Raw genomic sequence first — 23,453 nt, forward strand, 5'->3', positions numbered from 1 at the left:
AGCTGAAAAGCTGAGGGACAGCAAGCAGGCCCAGAGTTCAGGCCCCACGACCAACAAAACAAACAACCTGAGCAACAGTGACCAGGTCCTGAGTTCAAGCCCCAGGACTGTCACATTCACACAAAAAGGCATACTAATGTTTACCCCTCCCCCCTCGCCACCCAGATATTAACTGAAAATAGGTAAGTGAAGAGGTCATGTGAAGAGGAGGGTTGAAATTACACTATGGACAGATCTATATTCACGTAGGCAAGGTTTGTTGCCTCTAGGAACTGTGTGATAATAATAGTAAAGGAAGTCACTGAAATAGCCCCCAAATCATGATGAATCTGTCCTAGGAAGTTTGTGGAATAGGCAGCTAAATAGAGGGAGCCAGAGAAATTTAGTCAATACCAACTGGTAGGGCTGGGAGCCATAGCAGAGTAAAGGGTAACAGTCTAGTAGGGTGGTTCTCAACTGGAGACAACATACCCCAGGGGATATTTGGTAATATTTGGTTGTTCTGTGGGGTGGGCCACATGTGTCTAATAATCGACGCAAAGATGCTGTAGAACGGCCTGCAGTGTTCCTCACAGTGAAATGATAAGTGTTGAAGTTTTGAAAGCCTGCCCTGGTGCACTGATTCTCAAACTTTGGTTTCAGGATCTCTTTACATTTTTAAGGAGTTGAGCAACTCCCCCCCCCCACCACCACCACAAGCATTTTCTTGTGAAAGTAGCCTCTGGATAATTCCACCACACACACATAAAAGAATGAGAGTGAAAAACAACTATGAATCCCAGGATGGACACCCTGGAACTAGTTTGAGAATCTCCTGTGTGGCATGTGAGGTCACAACTTTGGAACAAGATTTGCTGAGTTGGAAGCACAGCTCCAGCACGTACCAGCTCGGGGACAACTGGGTTAGCATTTCTAGCCCTCTGCTTCCCCACAATTTGCTCAGTGTGGTAAGGATAGTGCCTGGAGCTATTATTTAAGTTCAGACTACAAGTTAACTGCTGTGACTGCACCAAACAGGCTTGTCTAAGAAATGAATCTAGACCATGAAGGTAAACAATGGCCTGCAAGCCTAGGAGGATCTGGAAGTGGAAACCCCTTTTATACTAGGGTTGGATGAGAAGGGTTGTGCAATGAAAGGAGGACACTCTAGTCAGACTAATAAAAACTCCTGGGGTAAGGATCCGCAGTCTTCAGCAAAACACCAAGCAGGAAGACAGCACTATCCAACATGTCCTCAATCACTTAGAAAAACCTCAGCCTATGCCTTCCACACAACCTTCTGCCCTAACTCAACATGGTGTTAGTATCCCACAGGCACTATGTGTTTCTTAGTTTCCAAGTGGAGGTTTTTACCCTGACTATTGCTCGCAGAGATCACAGCCCACCTAGTGACACCCTCCTAGTTCCTTGACACGTCAGATGGGGCCCATTTCCAAGATGGCAGTAGCCCCCTAGCCATTTGGGGGGCTCTGTTTCCGTTTCCGGGACAGAATCCGGAAGTAGCAGTTGAGGGTCCTCTTCCCATCTTCAGTTGCGTTGGCAGTTAGAGGACGACGGACGGCGATGGCGGCGGTCGCAGCGGAGCCTGCTGCAGCTGCAGCTGCCGTCGCGGCGGCCGCTGAGGAGAGAGAGCCACAACGCGAGGCAAAGCTTGGCCTGGACGACCAGTGGCACCAAATCGAGAATGCCGAGAGTGGACGAGAGCGTCCACTACAAGCCGGCGAAAGCTGGTGAGGCTGGGCTTCAGCGAAACCTTGGCTGAGGGGACGGTGGGGGCGTTAGCAAACGCCGGGGACTTAGAAGCCCACGTCTGTGGAAGAAGCGCTGCGGGGGCGGGGGAGGGGTGGGGGAGGGGCAGGTGGGTTCCTGGGCGAGAAGAGCGGGCAAGTGCTTGTGAATGAATCGCAACGTCTGGGAAAGAGGCGGGGCCTGTGTTGGTGCAGTCTTACGCCTTAGAACAAAATGGGGTTCGTTGTGAGGGAGGCGGGGCCGCGTCTTGGAACGTGCAGCCAGGGAAGGAAGGAAGGCTCTGCCCTGTAAGGCTCGGGGCGGGTTGGTGGGGGGGGGGAGCGTGGCCTGGTCTGTAATTAGGAAATTAGCGTCGATTACTAGGGGTGGCCTGCAAGCATTGCTAGCCTTCTGATATCCTCCGAAGAGAAGCCTCTGCCCATAGTTGTGGGTGAGGGGAGGGAGCTGGGACTTACTGGCGGCTGGGGCCTGGGAACGAGGCTCAGACTGGCACAGCGGAGGGGCGTGGTATGCAGCGGAGGGAAGAAAGTGCTGGGGAGGTGGTGCCTAAGGCAGAAAATGGCGCCTCAAGTGAAGGAAATGTGTGATGCGGTTGCTTCTTTTTCTTTCTTTCTTTCTTTCTTTCTTTCTTTCTTTCTTTCTTTCTTTCTTTCTTTCTTTCTTTCTTTCTTTCTTTCTTTTTCTTTCTTTCTTTTTCTTTCTCTCTCTTTCTTTCTTTCTTCCCTTTCTTCCTTTCCCTCCCTCCTTTCTTCCTTCCTTCCTTCCTTTCTTTCGTTTTTTCATTAAAAAATTCTGTTGGAGGCCCTCTTTGTAGATTGGGAAAAAGTCCAGGAGATTAGCACAGGAGGGACCTCTGATTTAATTTTTTTTCTTACGTTTTGGCACTTTTATTTTCAGGAGAAAATCGTTACTTTAAAAATACAACCCGCTTCTTGATAAATCGTCTTATTTTACTGATTTCTTTGCTAACCATTGCTTCTTGAAATTTACTGCTTCCGGGTTCATTTTATTTCTCGTCAATTTGCTTCTTGATTTTTGAATTGTGAAACATTTAAGATTTGTGTCAATTTTACACAGCCCAAATTGACGGACATCATATTTAAGTAAGTGATCTGTGTGCTCTTCAAAACTGTCAAGGTCGTGAAAGACAAAGGCCGAAGAACTATTCCAAATAATTCCTGTAATGAATTAATGCAGTTTAACAAGTTTGATAACTAAATGCAACATGTGATCCTCGATTGGATCCTGGAACAGGAAAAGAATAAATTATTTTAAAAATCAGGGGTTTTCTCATTTTTTTTCATTGTAAAATTCCATGGGAAAAAAAATCGGTGAAATTTCACTAAAGCCAATAGATAAAATATTATTACTGATAATTCCTTGATTATGATCATTGTGTTGTGGTGGTAAAAGAATATTCTTGGCTTGGGGAAATACTGAAATTTTAGGGATAAGGAATCATCATGTAAGCAACCTATTCTTAAATGGTTAAAAAATTAGCATCTGTTAAAATGCATGAATTGGGGAGATATTGATCAAAAGATGTAAACTTCGGGTTAGACAAGAACAAATTTAGGAGACCCATTGTACAAGATGGTGATTATAGTTAATGACAATCTATTGTATACTTGGAAATTGCTAAAAGTAGATTTTACATGTACTTTACAAATTAGAGATGTGATGCAATGGATGTTAATTAGCTTAGTCATTTAATAATGTATACATGTAAAACATGCTGTATACCACAAACGCACAAAATTTTGTGAATTTAAAAATAAATAAAAATACCAAAAAGATGCATATGAAGAAATAACGGTTGAGCAAATGGATAAAATGTTAGATTTGGGGAATCTGAATGAAGGGCATATGGGGAAATTGTTGTATTATTTTTGCCATTTTTATGAGTTTATTTCAAGTAAAAAAAATCAAGTGACAAAATAAAAATGTGTGAATTCACCCAGGTTAAAATTCAGAACTTTACCTTAAGAAATCCTTGAGTGTCCCTCCCAGATAGACATTCCCATCCCTGCTCCTAGAGAAACACATCCTAAATTTTGAATTAACATTCAATGTTTTACCACCACGGTATGCATCCCTAAATAGTATTTAATGTCTACGCTTTCCCTTTACATATATGAAGTATATATATGAAACCATACTTCATAGATGAAATACTGGATGCATACTGTGAACCCTTCTTATTGTATCAGGTGGTACATGGTATCCAAATGATCTTGTTTGTGATGTGAACTTTGATCACTTATTTACCATTGTATCTGGCAGGTTTCTCTCAGTTGTCAAAGTCCCATTTTCTCTTTATATAAGCAGTATTTCTTTTTAAAACATATACACTGTCCATCTATTCTCCCAAAAATATCACACCAGCTTCCCATGGTGCGCAGTGTAAATGCTGCAATTTTTCCAATGACCTGCAGAGCTTTATGAGGCTGGTTCTCTGCTTCCACTCTGATTTCTTCTGGAATCTTCCTCATTACACACCTCTTCCCTCTCTCCATTTAGACCATATTGGCTCTTCTGGCCATTTCCAGAGAGCTTTGCCCACATTTCAGAGTTCTTTAATAACATTACCAATAAAATGTGTATCCTTGTTACTGGGGAGACAAGTTGAGATTCTCCAAATACGGAATAGAAAACCAATGTGTTTTTCTATCATTATTTCATAGCTGTCCAGCCAGGAAGAAAAAAACCTAAATCTATAGTAAAAATAAGCAGTAACCAGAATTTTATAGCCCATTTGGACATGTTCAAAAGGGCTTCCAGGTTTTCATCCTTACCCCTTCCTATCTTTATACTCCTTCATGATTGTTATCATTGGTAGATAGGACATGAAATTCTGCCATCTTTGTCAATACCTCTCTGAAAACCTACCAGTACTGGGTTCCCTTTTGGAGTGATGAAAATATTTTGGAACCAGGTAGAGGTGGTGGTTGCAACAGTTTTGTGAATGTAATGAATACCACTGAATTGTTCACTTTAAAATGGGTTAATTTTATGTTATATGAATTTCACTTCATTAAAAAAATTACCACACCACTGTTGATTCAGTATTGAAACCGGTTTGTCTCTGCTATGGGTATTTCCATAAAGCATTTTGATGATGGCCATCTTTTTATGCTTATCTAGGTAAGAGCAAAGCAACTGGAGGTTTTTACTCTATTTTAGGTGGGTTTGCTGCATTGGTCAGGAAATGACATTTTCATAAAGTATTTTGATGTCATGAACTAACTCTTGTTTCAGTATTAATATTTGCATCTCTTGTCTTACCAGCTGGCAGATCTAAACATGTGCAACTAATTAATTTGGTCATCAGAATTTATTTGATTTCTGAGAGAAGTTTATGTTTTAAGGGTAAATGTTAGACCTTTCTTTTTAACAATGAACTGTGTGCAAACAATGAAATCAGGGCAGGTCTGTGCAGGATGTGGACACCTTCCTAACAGGTAAAAATCATATGACTCTCATTTTTCAGGTAAAGGAAGGAGGGTGGCTGAGTTCAGAATAAAGCAGCAACCTGATGATGATGTGTAAAGGGAAGCCCACAATTTCTTTGGAGGTTCAGCCAGGAAATGTTGAGAGTAGCAAATCTTAATTCTCTGTGGTTGACTAATTAACCTGAGAAGATAATCCTTTTCTGATATATTATTTTAAAACAGTATTTTTTTTTGTCTTTTTCTTTTTTGGTACTGGGGATCGAACCCAGGACGTTGCGCTTGCTAGGCAAGCGCTTTGCCACTGAGCTACATCCCAGCCCTAAAACAGTATTTTTAAAAAAGTGAGTTGGGCCTGGCCCTGTGGCTCCTGCTTGTAATCCTAGCTGCTCGAGAGGCTGAGATCTAAGGATCTTGGTTTGACGCCATCCCTGGCAGGAAAGTCTATGAGACTCTTATCTCCAACCATGAAAAAAAAAAGCTGGAAGTGGAGCTGTGGCTCAAGTGGTAGAAGCACTAGACTTGAACAAAAGAACTTCAGAGACAGCATCCAGGCTCTGAGTTCCAAGCCTCAGGACCAGCAAAAAAAAAAAAGAAGAAAAAGAAAGAAAATTGGGAAATGAAAGCTTTTATGAAATTGGGAGAATTTAAGATAAATAGAGGGGCTAGGTAGCTCATGCCTGTAATCCTAGAGACTAAGGAGGCTGAGATCTGAGGATCAGGGTTCAAAGCCAGCCCTGGCAGGAAAGGCCTAGAGAGTCTTATCTTCAATAAAACCGGAAATGGCACTGTGGCTCAAGTGGTAGAGCACTCACCTTGAGCTGAAGTGCTGAGGGACAGTGTCCAGGCCCAGAGTTCAAGCCACATGACTGACAAAAATAAAAGATAAATAGAGGGGTTAGAGTCATGGCCCAATTGATAGAATGCCAGCCAATGAGTGAAAGCATCCAGTACCAAGTTTTAGTCCTGGTCTCATACCTAAAAAAAAGTAAAGAAGAGATAAATAGAACTATTCATACTGTCTTTTGTTTATGGGTGGAGCAAATTTTTGTGGTCTGTGCCCAAATTAGCTTAAACATAAAATAACTTTTAATTGTCACTGTTCTGAATTTAGGAAAGACAAGTCAAGAATACTTAGACCCTCAGATGAGGTGGGGATCAGTCAGAGGGAGTTGAACTAACAAGAGTGAATCATGGTTGAGAGTTTGTTTGTGGGTTAGTGGTAGAATCCTTGCCTAGCATGCATGAAGCCTTGAGTTCATGCATAAACAAAAAGCGGGAAGTGGCACTGCGGCTTAAATGCTAGAGTGTTAGCCTTGAGCAAAAGAAGCTCAGGGAGAGTGCCTGTGCCTGAATTCAAGCCTGAATTCAAGCCCCAGGACTGGGGGGGGGAGGAGTAGGAGAGAGAGATTGTTTCTTGTTGAAAAGCAACAATGAAACTTGTTCAAACTGCTTGAAGAAGGTGGAGTGGATAAGGCAATGATAAATAGGATGAGGTTGGGATACATTGTCTACATATATATAATAAATTGTGCAACTTATGTACAACTTGTACAGCTAGTGTCTGCTAATAAAACTGAAAAAGATAAAAGTTGTAAAAAAAGGAAATATTTACAGCCCATTTTGTGAAAATACACAGTGATAAATATGACTTAGGATTTTTGTTTCTAGCACAGGGCTTGAACTTTGCCTCTCACTTGTTTAGTCTGCTTGTTCATAGTTGGTGCTTAATCTTAATCCTTTTTCCAGATTTCAGCCTCTTGAGTAGCTAGGATCACAGGCATGAGACAGGGGTACCTAGCTAGGGGCTTATTTTAGCAATACATTTAAATTATTACTATTTTTTAAAGCAAGAGATACTTGGAAACTCATACCTGTAATTCTTGGGAGACTGGGGTTGAGAGGATTGAGGTTTCAGGTCAGCCCAGGCAAAAAAGTTAATGAGACCCCCATCTCAACAACAAACTTACTAGCCGTGATGGTACATGTCTGTCATCCCAGCTATAGTGGGAAGGTATAAATAGGAACATGGTCCATGCTGGTCTAGGCAAAAAGTGAGATTATTTCAAAAATAACCAGAGCAAAAAAGGGCTGAAGATAATGGGTCAAGCAGTAGGGCACTGCCAAGCAAGTGGGAAGCCCTGAGTTCAAACCCCAATACTAGAAAAAAAATCCCGAGTTAACAATAATTCGAGACAAAAATGAAGTTCTTAACTGGGGCATATATGAATTATATTTTACAGTAATAAACTTGGTGGGACAAATGTTATATTACGTTTACTTTCTGAATAAACTAACAACATTTTAATTAACAAATAGAAAATCATATGTCTTACTTTATAGCCATATTTGTTCTACTTTTCTGTAGTCATAACTATTGGTGCAAATTATTAACCAAAATAACCAATTTTTCTTTTCTCCAGACATGAGAAGACTAGAGGATAGAAGATATTCGTATAATAATGCTTTTCATAAGCATGCATTTCATATCATTTTAATAAACAAGTGACTAGCTACATACTATGTATAGGTAACAAGGAATGAGAAAGTTAAAAATCGAAAGATAAAGTTTAAGATAGCATGCTTCCAAAATTGAATAGCTGGGAGGAAATATGAGTGCTCTTGAAACAGATGGTAACACCTTTGCCATGCCGTCCACCTGGCTTGATAGATTGTGACATGTACTGATTTCTGAGTTACAATGGTTTGGGTTTTTAAAAAAGTATTTGAATTGAAAAACAACAATAATAATGTTTTGTGAAAATTTGTACAAAACTTGAAACCTTTATCAAGCCTATAAAAATTCAGGTTGGTAAGCCAGGTGCTGGTGAGTCATTCCTATTAGGCTAACTACTCAAGAGGCTGGAGATCTAAGGATCACAGTTTGAAGCCAGCCCAGGCAGAAAAGTCTTTGAGACTCTTATCTCCAATTAGCCATCAAAGAGCCAGAAGTGGAGATGTGACTCAAGTACTTGAATACCAGCCTTAAATGAAAAATGCCAAGGGAGAACTTGAGGTCCGGAATTCAAGTCCTAGTACCAGCACACACACACACACACAGGTTGGAGGCTAAAGATATAGCTCATAAGCAGAATGCTGGCCTAGCATGTACAAGGTTCTGGATTCCATGCCCAGCACCAGTAAAGGAAGTTAAGCCTCACTAGCTGCAAATGACAAGTATTTTGAACCTAATTTAATTGTTCTATGCCTGCAAAAGGATTTTTTTTTCAGGTTGGATCCAGGCCTGGAAGTCTTGCTACGAGGTGATCTTAATGTTAGTTTTCAGTAAAGATCTGCTCTTAAATTGAGCAGCAACCTCTCTTTGCATTGAAGGTACCATTAGCCATAAACTAGCTTCATAGACTGACTATATAGAGGCAAGTAAAGCCAGGCATGGGGGATGAAGCTGTATGACAGGGTATGTGGGGCATGAGGGAGGTTTGTAGCATGAACTACCAGGCAGGAGACTATCCCTGGTATAAGTTATCTGGCAGGGTTTGTGCTCCAGAAACCCATACTGGTCAGTTCCACAGAATATGTGCCCACTCGTGTGACTCACTATTCCAAGGATGTTTTAGCTCTCCATCTCCCAGTCTTTCTGGTCATTTTGTGAACAAGAGAAAGTTGGCATGTCAATGAATCACATTGGATCTGGGGGTATAGCTTAGTAGTAGAGCACATGCTTACCATATATAAGGTCCTGAGTTCAATGCCTGGCAATCCCCTGCCCATCAATCACATGTGTGAGGCTAAATTGCTGGAAAATCATCCAATAATATTAAATGTGTTTATTTGAGGCTGGTAATATGTTTGTGTGTGTTTGTTGTTTCTTTTTGTTTTTGAGACGGGGTCTTAATATGTAGCCCAAGCTGGTCTCCAATTCTCAATCTTCCTATCTCATTCTCTTGAGAGTTGGGATTATAGCTATGTACCAACATGCCTGGCTAGTGTCAAAAAGTCATAAGCCTGATGGCTTATGTCTAATTTTAGCTGCTCAGGAGGCTGAGATCTGAGAATTGTGGTTTAAAGCCAGCCTGGGCAGAAAAGTCTGTGGGACTCTTTATCTCTTATTACCAAGAAAAAGCCAGAAGTGGAGCTATGACTCAAGTGGTAGAGCACTAGCCTTAAGCAAAAAAGCCAAGAACAGTGCCTAAAACCTGAGCATAAGCCCCATTACTGGCACCAAATAAGCAAACAAAAATCTATGTAAAGCCAAAGTAATCATTACACATTGAATCATTATAAATGTTTTGAATTATAATGTACTTCATAATTATATAAAATATCCCAATTTTAAGGTTAGAAACCCCCCAAAGAACAATTGCTATGATTTTCTGGATATAAATAAGACAATAAAATTTATTATTTGTCTCTAGTTTAAAAACAACAGCCAAAATCTTAAACACAAAACTGATGAAAATGGCAATATTCAGTTTTAGGAGGAAAACCTTAGAACTGTTTTTAGCATTTTTAATTCTTCTCAGTTTCTGAAAATCTAGACTTTCTAAACTTATCTAGTTCATTTTATTTTTGAGATAGAGTTTTGCTCTGTAGCTCAGGCTGGCCTGGAGCTCAAGGTGCTCCTATCTCAGCCTCCCAAGTGTTGGGATTACAGACGAATACCACCATGCTCAGTTTATCAAATCCATTTTTTTTTCCGGTCATGGGGCCTGAACTCTGGGATGGGCCACTGTCCCTCAGCTCTTCAGCTCAAGGCTAGTGCTCTACCACTTGAGCTACAGCACCACTTCTGGCTTTTTTTTTTTTTTTGCCAGAATTGAACCCAGGGCCTCATGTAGGTAAGGCAAGCACTCTACCACTGAGCCACCTTCCTAGCCCCTCAAATACATTTCTTAACTGAAGAACTTTGTTTCTGTTGATCTGGCCTTTTAAAAATTGGTGTATATACAACAAATGGCTAGGTCTGAGGATGTAGCTCAATTATAATGTGCTTGTTTACCATGTACAAAGCCTTTGGTTCTATCCCCAGTAATGCCAAAACAAATAGGTAACAACATTAGCTGTAAGTAACATTGGCTAAAAATTTTGCACCTAATTTATTATCCTACAGACTAATATAAATCAATTATCTTTACTTCTATAATAAAATCTAATTTCCTACCATTGTGGGCTTTTTGTTTGCCATTATCAAGCTCATTTTCAGTCCCCCAAACCCAGATGAGAGATCTTGCTATGTAGCTCAAATTCAAGTCATCTCCCTGCCTTAATCTCACAAATGCTGGAATGGGGGACTGGGAATGGGGCTTAGTGGTAGAGTGCTTGCCTAGGATGCATGAAGCCCTGGATTCAATTCCTCAGTACCACATAAAAAGAAAAAGCCAGAAGTGGCACTGTGGCTCAGGGACAGTGCCCCGGCCCTGATTTCAAGCCCTAGGATTGGCAAAAAAAAAAAAAAACCCACAAAAAACAAATGCTGGAATGATATTTGCAACCCTCCATCCCTAATCCCGTATCTGTCAGTATCTTAAGAAGATAGGTAATCTAACATCCAAATCTCAGTTATACTGAATAAATAGTTTTTGCTTGTTTTGTATGTTGCTGAAACCCCTCATGTTGGATTTCAATGAGTTGATCATTGAAGTCTGCTAGCAAAGAGAAGCTGTACAACAACCCCTCTTCCTATCCCCCAGATAACCATATGATACTCTTGTTGCATGTCTGGGCCCCAGGTTCCTTGTGAAGCAGCACTGGTATAAACAGTGGGAGGTGTACGTGCAAGGAGGGGACCAGGACGCCAGCACCTTTCCTGGCTGCATCAACAATGCTGAGCTCTTTGAAGGTACCAGGCCTCTGCTTCCCCCTCCCCCTATCAGCCTTACCCTGGAGTCCCCATCTCCTTAGTCTCTACAAATGATCAAAAGCACAGGTCATTGATTTCTTCTCTGCCTCCCCCGCCCCCACACTGCAGATCAGATAAACTGGCGCCTCAAGGAGGGCCTGGTGGAAGGCAAGGATTATGTGCTGCTCCCAGCAGCTGCTTGGCATTACCTGGTCAGCTGGTATGGCCTAGAGGATGGCCAGCCTCCCATTGAGCGCAAGGTACATGGGTGAGGAAGGTGCTGGGGTTGGGTAGAGTCCCTGGGAGGTCAGGGAGGAAGAAGGTCTTGTAGGCTCAGAATATGTGTCCAAGTGAGTAGGGTGGACATGCCTCTGTGTATATACCCCTCTGCCCTCACAGGTCATAAAGCTGCCCAACATCCAGAAGGTGGAAGTGTATCTAGTAGAACTGCTGCTGGTCCAGCATACTGATATGGACACAATTCTTACTGCTCAATTCAGCCACACTGATACTCTCGGTGAGTGTGAGGGCCATGAGATGAACTTGTGTTCCCAAGTCATAGCCCAATGATTTGAAGATGTTTGGGATTAGGCTGGGGCCTAAGAAGACTACCAGTCAGACTTAAGAACCAAGAAGGTATTGGCCAAAGATTTTGAGGGTATATGAGCTGCATTCCACTAGCTTGCATGAAAGAAGGGCCAGTCCTCAAGTCCTGATTGTGGGTTAGTCTTTTTCTCTCTCTCTCTCTTTTGTCAGTTGTGGGGCTTAAACTCAAGGCCTGGGTGCGGTCCCTGAGCTCTTGAGCTCTTTTGCTCAAGACTAGTACTCTACCACTTTGAGACACAGCTTCACTTTCAGGATTTGGTAGTTAATTGGAGATAAGAGTCACAGACAGCTGGGTACAGGTGGCTCATGCCTGTAATCCTGGCTACTCAGGAGGCTGAGATCCAAGGATCATGGTTCAAACCCAGCCCCGTCAGGAACATCCATGAGACTCTTATCTCCAATTAACCACCAGAAAACCAGAAGTGGTGGCACTGTGGCTCAGGTGGTAGAGCTGAAGAGCTCAGGGACAGGACGCAGGCCCAGAGTTCAAGACCCACAACTGACAAAAAAAAGTCTCACAGACTTTTTTTTTTGCTGAGGCTGGCACCCAGCTGGGTTAGGCATCTTGACAAGAGTATGGGAGGTCTGTGAGGATGGCTCTGTCATTCTGCATCTTGGGAGATACTGATTTTAGTTCACCTGTCACAGATGTAGTCTTGAGCACTGCCCGGGAGCATTTTCTGGTAGAGCCTCAGGAAGACACACGCCTTTGGATCAAGAACTCAGAGGGCTCTTTGGATCGTTTGTGCAACACACAGCTCACACTGCTTGATGCTGCCATCGAGACTGGGCAGGTAAGAGTGTGAAAGACTTTTTGGTGCAAGTAGCCTGCTAGATGGACTCATCTGGTAGCACTTAGATTGAGGGAGGTCTGGAAACCCAGTAAGCATTCCATTAATGCTTTGCCTTCTGCTTTCTCTTCCTGCAACCCAGTTGGTCATCATGGAGATCCGAAACAAAGATGGCACTTGGCCCAGCACACAGCTGCATGGCATGTGAGCCATTGGGGTGTCTGGTGCAGAGTGGGGGCATCCCACAGCAGGCAGACTGAACCTACAAGTACTGTGCACCTGTGTGTAGTAGGCCTTCAGCTGATAGGGTTTCTCATCCAACCTCAGGAAGAACATGGCGGAAGAAGATGAAGACTTCCAGGGCCAGCCGGGCATCTGTGGCCTTACCAATCTGGGCAACACGTGCTTCATGAACTCGGCCCTGCAGGTTGGGCCACTAGAGCTATGTCTGGCACAGCCATGGGGTGGGCTTCAAGAGCTGGGGATTGGAAATAGAGCTAGGGGATGGGGGTGGGGGAGATAACTGCAAGACAAGAGGTCAGGTTGGAATTCAAGGCCCCATGAGTCTGAATTGACATGTTCACATTTGCTTCTGGAGTTATCAACACCTTCTTCCTCCACCTGCTCCCTGCTTTCCCTTCTTGCCTTGTCACCATGCTCTTCCTTCTCAGAGGTATTAACATCTTTCCTTAACTATTCAGCTCCTGTCTTATCCCCAACCCTTCACTCCCTACCCCTCACTCTACCACCTTGTCTTTTCCTCCTCGCTTGACTTCCTTTTCTACATCCTTATTTGGACCACTTCTCTCCTCTCTTCTGCCTTTTTCTCACCATGCCCGCCCCTACAGTGCCTCAGCAATGTGCCCCAGCTCACTGAGTACTTCCTCAACAACCGCTACCTGGATGAGCTCAACTTCCGCAACCCGCTGGGCATGAAAGGTGAACTTGCTGAGGCCTATGCAGACCTGGTGAAGCAGGCATGGTCTGGGTACCACCGCTCTATTGTGCCTAATGTGTTCAAGGTGTGACTCAGCCCCATACACCCCATCCCCCACTTCGCTTATCTCGCTGAACTCTCACTCCCTCTGACAGCCTTGCTCATCTTCTCAGAATAAGGTTGGCCATTTTGCAACTCAGTTCCTGGGCTACCAGCAGCATGACTCACAGGAGCTGCTGTCATTCCTCTTGGATGGGCTTCATGAGGACCTCAATCGGGTCAAGAAGAAGGAATATGTGGAACTGTGTGAGGCCAATGGGCGGCCAGATCAGGTAGGCTGCTCCTGAATCAAGTCCTCCACCTTGAGAGACCCATGAAAGACACTAAGCCTGCTACCCCCAGGGAGTCCCTAGCCTACCTGGGCTGCTAGATATACTGCCATTTGCAAAGCTCCCCTGCTATGACCTCAGTTCCAACTTCAGTTTATTGTTTTTTAACTCATGGAGACCTTATTGCTTTTTTCTTAGGCTTTTGTTTGTTTTTGGAGATATGATCTCACTATGTAGTCCAGACTGGTCTTAGTTTCCTAAACCCTGGGATTACCTGCTTGTACCACTATATGCAGCTGCATGCCATTAGTTATTTTACAATACAGAGAGAGGAATAGTCCTATGAAAAGTAGTAGCTACAACCAGCAAGGCCAAAGGAAATGCTCTCTTCTCATATTTGGCATCCTTCCTCCCCATGGCTATATCTGTTTTGCTTAAATATAGTTGTTTTAAACACCAACCAGGGGCTGGGAAGGTAGCTCAGTGGTAGAGTGCTTGCCTTGCATGCACGAGGCCCTGGGTTTGATTCCTCAGCACCACATAAGCAAAAAGCTGGAAGTGGCGCTATAGCTCAAGTGGTAGAGCGCTAGCCTTGAGGTGAAGAGCTGAGGGACAGCGCCCAGGCCCAGAGTTCAGGCCCCACAACCGGACCCAAAACAAAAACAAACAAAAAACACCAACCAGGCCAAGCACTGATGGCTTACATGTATAATTCCTAGCTATTCAGAATCAAGGCTCAAAGTGAGCCTGAGCAGACAAATTTAAGAAACTCTCACTTCCAACTAACTGGTGCTAGTCACTGGTGGCTCATGCCTGTAATTTTAACTGCTCAGGAGGCTGAGATCTGAGGATTGTGATTCAAAGCCAGCCTAGGCAGGAAAGTCTATGAAACTCTTATCTCAAATTAGGCACAGTAAAAGCCTAAGTGGTGCTGTGGCTCAAGTGGTAGAGTGCTAGCTTTGGGAGCTCAGGAACATTACCTGAGTTCAGGCCCAGAGTTCAAGCCCCAAGACAGCCAAAACAAAGCCAGAAGTAGAGCTGCGGCTCACGTAGTAGAGTGCCAGTGTTGAGCAAAAAAGTCAAGCAGGAGCTGAGTTCAAGTTTCAGTACAAGTATACACACACACACACACACACACACACACACACACACGCCAGTACTTTTGTACTTTTTTTGGTCAGTTGTGGGGCCTGAACTGTGGGCCTGAGCACTGTCCCTCAGCTCTTCAGCTCAAGGCTAGCACTCTACCACTTGAGCCACAGTGCCACTTCTAGTTTTCTGGTGTTTTCTTGGAGATAAGAGTTTCATGCCTTTCCTGCCCAGGCTGGCTTTATGCCACTGTCCTTAGATCTCAGCCCCTTGAGTAGCTAGGATTACAGGCGTGAGCCACCAGTACCTGGCTCCCTTTTGTACTTTTTTTGGATACTGATTTTAAAAGGATAAGTTATCATAAATTTTTAAATTTTGTTTGTGTTTTCTTTGTGTGTGTGCCAGTCCTGGGGCTTAAACTCAGGGTCTGCGCACTGAGCTATTTTTGCTCAAGGCTAGCATTCTACCACTTGAACCACAGTTCCACTTCTGGCTTTTTGCTGGTAAATTGGAGATGATAGTCTCAAGGACTTTCCTGCCTGGTTTGGCTTCAAACCATGATCCTCAGGTCTCAGCTTCCTGAGTAGCTAGGATTACAGGAGTGAGGCACCGGCATCCAGCTTCCAACCTCAGTTCTAGCCATAGCTCTAGCACCAGTCTGTCCTCATATCCAACTCAAAAGTTAACTCTAACCATGCACCTGTCCCACGTAAACCCCAGTTCTGACAGCGAGTATGGGTTACAGATAGCTTGAGCTGCCATTCCGTAGCTGGCCTTGAACACTGTGCTTATCCCATATGAATATCTCCAAATTATGGTTTCCCCATGCCATGGGTAAGCCCTCCACTTACTTGTCCATGCTATCAACAGGAGGTAGCTCAGGAGGCCTGGCAGAACCACAAACGGCGGAACGATTCTGTGATTGTGGACACTTTCCATGGCCTCTTCAAGTCCACGCTGGTGTGTCCTGATTGTGGCAATGTGTCTGTGACCTTCGACCCCTTCTGCTACCTCAGCGTACCATTGCCTGTCTGCCATAAGAGGGTCTTGGAGGTCTTCTTCATCCCCATGGATCCTCGCCGCAAGCCAGAGCAGGTGGGAGGGCTGGGAACACAACAGGGGAGATGAAGTCAGCTTTGATTATTTTACACATGTCGAGTTTCATGTATTAACACCACAAGTCCTTCTGATCTGTTGTGGACACTATTTCTCCCTTAGCACCGGGTTGTGGTCCCCAAGAAAGGCAATATCTCCGATCTGTGTGTGGCTTTGTCTAAACACACTGGTATTGCTCCAGATAAGGTGAGACACTGCAGATGCAGGCTGAGGGGGTGGGATTCAGAATCAAGGGGGCCCAATGCCCTAGGGAGACCTTTTAGACTGACCCCTCCCAATCCCATTCCCAGATGATAGTGACCGATGTCTTCAGTCACCGTTTCTATAAGCTCTACCAGCTGGAAGATCCTCTGAGCAGCATCTTGGACCGTGATGATATCTTTGTGTGAGTGAAGAGATCAAGTGGGAAGAATGGTTGCATTATAACCTGCTCTGTTTTTGGGGGGGGCATTCTTATGGATGGACCACAGAGTCTCAGAAACATGGTAGGCAAGCGATTTACCGCTGAGCCACACCACAGTATATTTGTTTATTTTTATACGAGTGTTGAGGTTGAACTCAGGGCCTTGAGCTCTCCCTAGGCTTTTTTTTGTCCCTGGCTGGTGCCTTACCACTTGAGCCAGCCCTCTAACCCTGTCTTTTGCTGATTTATTGGAGATGGAGTCTCACAGATTATTCTGACCAGGCTTCATACTACCATCTTCAGCAGCCTTCTGAGTCATTAGGATTATAGTCTTGAGCCACCAGTGCCTAGCCATTCTTTTTTTTTTTTTCAATTTCTAATTTTTATTGGTGTTAGTCTTGGGGCTTGATCTCAGAGTCTGGGCACTGTACCAGAGCTTTTTTGCTCAAAGCTAGCATTCGACCAGTTGAGCCACAGTTCTACTCCTGGCTTTTTGGTGGTTAATTGGAAATAAGAGTCTCACGGACTTTCCTGCCTGGACTGGCTTTGAAGAACAATACTCAGATCTGAGTCTCCTGAGTAGCTAGGATTACAGATATGAGCCACTGGCTCCCAGTTTCACTTCCATTTTTTACTTTTTTTTTTTTTTTAGCTAAGCTGTGGATTGAAGCCAGTGTATCATGTGTGCTAGGTAAATGAGCTATAGCCCCAGTCACAGAACAGTTTTTTTTTTAATCTTTAAGCAACTTAAAACTAAATAGAGGAAGTGGCTCAAGTGGTAGAGCACTCACCTGAAGCTGAAGAGCTCAGGACAGCACCCAGGCCCAGAGTTCAAGACCCACAACCGACAAAAACAAAACAAAAACAAAAACCTTAAACGGGCTGGGAAGGTGGCTCACTGGTAGAGCGCTTGCCTTGCATGCCTGAGGCCCTGGGTTTGATTCCTTAGCACCACATAAAAAAAAAAAAAAGAAGCCGGAAGTGGCACTGTGGCTCAAGTGGTAGAGCACTAGACTTGAGCTGAAGAGCTGAGGGACAGCACCCAGGCCCAGAGTTCAGGCCCAGATTGCTTGATACTGGTGGCTCACACCTGTAATCCTAGCTACTCAGAAGGCTGAGATCTCAGGATCATGATGTAAAGCCAGCCCTGGCAGGAAAGTCCATGAGACTCTTATATCCAAATAACCACCAGAAAACTGGAAGTCCAATGTGGCTCAAGTGATAAAGCACTAGCCTTCCCTTAAAAGCTCAGGGACAATGCCCAGGCCCACCGTTCAAGCCCCATAACCAACCAACAAAAAAAAATAAGGGCTTTGTATAGAAATTTTCTTTGTAAACCAAGCAAAGTTTTACAAAAGGGTTTTTAAGCTACTCTGTTACTAAAAAAATTAACACTCTCAGCCCTCTAGTACGATTAAAATACTTCTAAAACAGCACATAAACAAAATACTGTCAGTTACATAATAGTTTGTAAAGTACAATACATTTATCAGTTTCTCAGACTCCTTTAAAAAGAGGTTTACAGCCAGGTGCCAGTGTCTCACACCTGTAATCCTAGCTACTCAGGAGGCTGATATCTGAGGATCACAGTTCAAAGCCAGCCTGAGCAGGAAAGTCCGTGAGACTCTCATCTTCAGTTCATCACAGAAAAAGCCAGAAGTAGAGCTGTGGCTCAAGTAGTAGAGTGCTAGCCTTGAGCCAAAGGAAGCTCAGGGACAGCTCCCAGAACCAGAGTTCAAGCCCTAGGACCAGCAAAAAGAAAAAAAAAACTATAATAGTAAATGGAATGCTTGGGGGTAGAGTCAGGGAGGCTTTCTTGGGATAACATAATTATGTGTGACCTGATATCCATCCCCACAGATATGAGGTGACAGGCCGGATTGAGCCCATTGAGGGTTCAAGAGATGATATTGTAGTTCCTGTCTACCTGCGGGAGCGCACACAAGCCCGGGACTACAACAATTCCTACTATGGTCTGATACTTTTTGGGCATCCTCTGCTGGTTTCAGTGCCCCGGGACCGGTTCTCTTGGGAGGGCCTGTATAACATCCTGATGTACCGGCTTTCGTAAGTGTCTCCTTCCCAGGGTCAAGAGAGGTGGGGGTCTGAACCGAGACCTGGGGATTCAGCTGCTATTTGGAACTTCCCTATCAGCTATCAAAAGACTTCTGTTCTTAGGAATTAGGGATACAGAGGTGAATAAGGCAGAAAGTAGGGACAACCTCACCTTGTGTTTGTCTCCTTCTCAAAGGGTCTGGGTGTGTTTTTGCTAGCAGATTGTAACTAAAATTTACAAATTTATAAAAAAATTGTTTAGTTGCACTGTAACTAATATCCAGAGTCCTTTCTGTGTATTATACATTTGACTCCAAAGTCCACTACTCAGACTCATCCTTAAGAGGTATTCACAGCTGGGTGTGTGTCTGCAGTGGTTTGTTAGATTAAATCCACACCCCTGACTGGCACAGGAGTGCCTGTATTCTTGGGCTACTGCTGGCATGGCATCTATAGTCTCTCTGTGTATTTACATCCCTATCTCATACCTTTCTACCCCTGAATTAGGAACTCTTTATGTGCAGGTTCACTGTGGACTTGCTCTCCATCAACACCAAAGCAAAATCCTGGGTTCTGCTGCCATTGTCCTTGTGCCCTAGCCTTGTGAGTCTTCTGTTTTTTCTGTTGCAGGCGGTACGTGACCAAGCCCACCTCAGATGAGGAGGATGATGGAGATGAGAAAGGTGAGGGAAAGGAGGGAGACAGGGTCAAAAAGAATCAGGATCTTGGCCAGATACTGGTGATTCATTCTTGTAAATCTATTCAGAAGGCTGAGGATCACAGTTCAAAGCCATCCCTGGCAGAAAAGTCTATAAGACACTTGTCTCCAATTAACTACTGAAAAACGCTGAAAGTGGAGCTGTGGCTCCAGTGGTAGAGCACTAGCCTTGAACACAAAAACTCAAGGACAGTGCCCAGTACCTGAGTTCAAACTCCCTTGACTGGCACACAAGTAATAATAATAATAATAGTGATTTGAACGTGTGTTCCGTGGCCTATGTGGGAATGAGGGGCTGTGGGTGGAAGTTGGGGGCAGGTGAACCCCACACTGGGTTTGTTGGGGTGTGCATTGCATGCAGCTCAGTCCCATGGACTTCCTTATTCCAGGAGATGACAATGAGGAGGAGGAAGAAGAGGAAAATGAAGGCAGCAGTGATGAAGAAGGGAAAGAGGAGATCACCGGACCTTCCGCCAGGGGCGACCTCCAAGACTCTGAACCTGAGCAGCCTGGGCCCAGTTCTGGTGTTAACAGAAGATGCCCATTTCTCTTGGACAACCGCCTTCACACATCTCAGTGGCCCCCAAGGCGCCGCCGCAAGCAACTGTTCACCCTGCAAACAGTCAACTCCAATGGGACCAGCGACCGCACCATCTCCCCTGAAGAAGTGCAAAGTATGTCCTTTGGGAGTTGAACTGGGGCAATGGCGTGAGGGGCGGGATTTCCTAGCAACAGAAGCCATGACTGCCACCTCTGCACCCTCAGCCCAGCCGTACATCGCTATGGACTGGGAGCCTGAGATGAAGAGACGCTACTACGATGAGGTGGAAGCTGAGGTAAATGGGACCCCAGGGATGGGGGTACTTATAGCTCATGCTTCTCAAACCTTCACACATCCTCTCCCCAACACTAGCCTGTGCCGTGTGTGTGTGTTTGTGTGTGTGCGTGTGTGTGTGTGCGCGCGCGCATGTGCGCACGCGCGTGCCCATCCTGGAGCTTGAACTCAGGCACTGGGCACTGTCCCTGAGCTCCTTTTACTCAAAGCTAGTGCTCTACCAATTTGAGTGCCAGCTCTATTCCTGGCTTTTTGGTGGCTAATTGAGATAAGAACCTTATGGACTTTCCTTTCTGGGTAAGCTTTGAACCAGGATCCTCAGATTTCCTGAGTTGCTAGGATTACAGATGTGATCCACCAGCACCTTGCTTGGGCCACGTTTTGACACTTGGACATTTGATGGGAGCCTGGCATTCCTAGCTTCATTTGGCCTGTCCTCCTCCCCTCTAGCCCTGTTTCTCTGCCCTCCTTACACCATACATCGCTGTGTACTTGCCCCCCACCCAGGGCTATGTGAAGCATGATTGCGTGGGCTACGTACTGAAGAAGGCCCCAGTGCAGCTGCAGGAGTGCATCGAGCTCTTCACCACCATGGAGACCTTGGAGAAAGAAAACCCCTGGTGAGGATCCAGCGTGGCTGGGAGGGACTTTGTGGGTGGCATTCCAGTTCCTTGCCAAGATATTCTCCATCTACTCCATCAACTCCTTCCTGCCACACTGGCTACAGGACACACACACACACACACACACACACACACACACACACGATTGCCAAACAGAAGTATGAGTTCAAACAAATGAGTGTACCAGGCAAACTGAAAGTCAGAGTCCCCTTTAAAATCTGAACTGGGCACCAGTGACTCACACCTGGTGTTCTAGTTACTCAGGAGGCCAAGATCCAGAGGATCGTGATTTGGAGCCAGCCTAGGCAGAAAAGTCCATGAGATTCTAACTCCAAAATAACCAACAAAAAGCAGGGCTGGAGGTGTAGCTCAAGTGGTAGAGCATCAGCTACAGGCAAGAAAACCAAAGAAACAAAAGACCCTGAGTTCAAACCCCAGTACCAGGGCGGCGGGGGCGGGGGGGGGGAGAAGGGGGGGAGGGGAATGAAAGCAAGTGTTTGTTAGCCCTTATCATAGTCATTGTGAGGAAGAGACAGGAACATGGCTAGTTTAAGGCCTCCTAGGCTACATATGCCTCCATAAAACCAAATCTAAATAAGGATATCTCAGCCGATAAGACAGGGCATATAGAAGCTGGGCAGTACCTAGGTGACAGGGACTTTGTCTGTAGGTACTGCTCTTCCTGCAAGCAACACCAGCTGGCTACCAAGAAGCTGGATCTGTGGGCACTACCGGAGATCCTCATCATCCACCTGAAGCGCTTTTCCTTTTCCAAGTTTTCCCACGAGAAGCTGGACACCCTGGTGCAGTTTCCTATCCGGTCAGGGACCCCGAGGAGAACAGAAGGTGTAGGGGGGAAGTGGGAAAGGAAGGACAACAGGGAAGAGGGTACAGTATTAAATATGTCCTCCTTACCCACAGGGACCTGGACTTCTCCGAATTCGTCATCAAACCACAAAACGAGTTGGCTCCAGACCTGTACAAATATGATCTCATTGCAGTTTCCAACCACTACGGGGGCATGCGTGATGGCCACTGTATGTGCTGTGTGGTGGGCAGGGCAGGGAAGTTCCTGGGGGTCTGGATTAAGAGGGTGAAGATGCCCCCAGTGGGTGATTAAGCATGTGGGCTAGAAGAGAGGTTATCCAGGGCTGGGGGAGAGAGTCTAGCCACCTCAGAGAGCCAGGAGGATGGGTGAGGATGGGTTCTGGTCCCTTCCAGATACAACATTTGCCTGCAACAAGGACAGCGGCCAGTGGCACTACTTTGATGACAACAGCGTCTCACCTGTGAATGAGAATCAGATTGAGGTGCAGCTTCTGTCCTCCCTTCTCTTCTTCTCCTATCTATATCCCCCTTCCCCAAAGCCACACTGACTGTGTCCTCTCCCTGCAGTCCAAGGCAGCCTATGTCCTGTTCTACCAACGCCAGGATGTGGCACGTCGCCAGCCCCAGCCTGACTCATCTGTTCCCTCAGCCTCCCCTGCCTTCAAGTCCTCACCAGGCCCTGAATTCATGGATGTTGAGGTGCCCTAGTATCTGATATAGGAAAGAAAGACCTCTCTGACACCCTGCTTCTCATGCCCAACCCTCTCTTATAAGTGTTCAGTGCCCCCACCAGGCATTGCAGGCTTCGTCCATGGCTACTGTTCTCCTGTGCTGCTGCATTGCTCTGTTTCAGAAGGAAGAGGCCCTGTGCCACCCACCCATGTGCCCCTAGAATAGTAACCTTCCCTCCTAGTCTTATTTATGTGTCCCCATCCCTCTTTCCTCACCCTGGAGTGTTTTTAGTGATTGGTAATGGGGGTTAAACCTGAACACAGAGTGTATTTTCTTATTGAGACCCTGTATCTTATGCTGTGTATGTGATATACATATATATATATATATACATACATACATATATATATATAAAGTTCCAGTTTGTTCTTGCACAGCAGTGGACTTTTTCCCCCAATAGACTTACTAGGTAACAGTTTTAGACCTGGGTTTTGTGTGCTTAAAGGTATGATACGTGAGGAGTGTGTGTGTGTGTGTGTGTGTGTGTGTGTGTGAAAGAGAGAGAGAGAGAGAGAGAGAGAGAGAGAGCGCTGGTCCTGGGACTTGAACTCAGGGCCTGGGTGCTGTCCCTGAGCTTTTGTGTTCAAGGCTAGTGTCCTACCACTTAAGCCACAGCTCTATTTCCAACTATTTGATGGTTAATTGGAGATAAATATCTCATGGACTTTCCTGCCTAGGCTGGCTTCAAACTGCAATCCTCAGATCTCAGCCTCCTGAGTAGCTAAGATTATAAGCATGAGACACCAATGCTGGGCTGGTTATCATTTTATGTGTTTATTGAACACCATCTGTGTGCCAGATGCACCAGATGTATGCCCAGTTTTTCCAGAGCGTTTTCCAAGTACCATCTCAATCCTCACATTGTATCATTTCATGTCAGGGTTGTCACCTGTGGTTTCAGATAGGGAAAGTGAGGCATGGAAGGGAAGGAATGGCTCACATATGGTCAGGAGATCCATATGTCTCATCAGTCACACTGGAGTCAGTTCCTGGAGGTGGGGCATTGGCTTGTCTGGATCCCACTCTGCCAAGCCTTCTGAAGACCTGAGTACACAGGGAGTACCTGGAAGGCAGTCGTCCCTGTAGGCAAGTGTCATTTTGGGACACATGAATACATACCATGGGCTAGGATTATGGCTCAGTGGTAGAGGGATTGCCTAGCTTGCATGAAGCCCTGGGTTCGATTTCTCAGTACCACATAAACAGAAAAAAAACAGAGGTGGTGCTGTGGCTCAAGTGGTAGAGTGCTAGCCTTGAGCAAAAGAAGTTCAGGGACAATGCCCAGGCCCTGAGTTCAAGCCTAATGACTGGCAAAAAAAAAGAAAAAAGAAAAGAAAAAAAGAAAGAAAAAAAAGAACACACACCAAGCCAGGTGCTGGTGGCTCACGCCTGC

At 45.0% G+C, this 23,453-nt stretch overlaps 1 protein-coding gene across 1 annotated transcript; it reads left to right on the forward strand.

Annotated features, from left to right (window-relative positions):
* The first annotated feature begins 1,437 nt into the window (after window positions 1-1,437).
* On the forward strand, window positions 1,438-22,411 carry Usp11 (ubiquitin specific peptidase 11). Its single transcript, XM_013035566.1, is given in 23 exon segments — window positions 1,438-1,486; window positions 1,489-1,541; window positions 1,543-1,730; window positions 10,889-10,998; window positions 11,128-11,258; window positions 11,398-11,515; window positions 12,253-12,398; window positions 12,538-12,599; window positions 12,723-12,822; window positions 13,244-13,417; window positions 13,506-13,664; window positions 15,621-15,845; window positions 15,969-16,052; window positions 16,157-16,251; window positions 18,130-18,336; window positions 18,955-19,007; window positions 19,432-19,716; window positions 19,808-19,878; window positions 20,385-20,497; window positions 21,171-21,320; window positions 21,422-21,537; window positions 21,722-21,810; window positions 21,896-22,411. Coding segments are annotated over 23 exon segments (2,919 nt in total). The 3' UTR covers window positions 22,037-22,411.
* Window positions 22,412-23,453: the final 1,042 nt, after the last annotated feature.

This window comes from Dipodomys ordii, unplaced genomic scaffold (genome assembly GCF_000151885.1).
Source record: "Dipodomys ordii isolate 6190 unplaced genomic scaffold, Dord_2.0 Scaffold215, whole genome shotgun sequence".
NCBI classification, from domain to species: Eukaryota; Metazoa; Chordata; class Mammalia; order Rodentia; family Heteromyidae; genus Dipodomys; species Dipodomys ordii.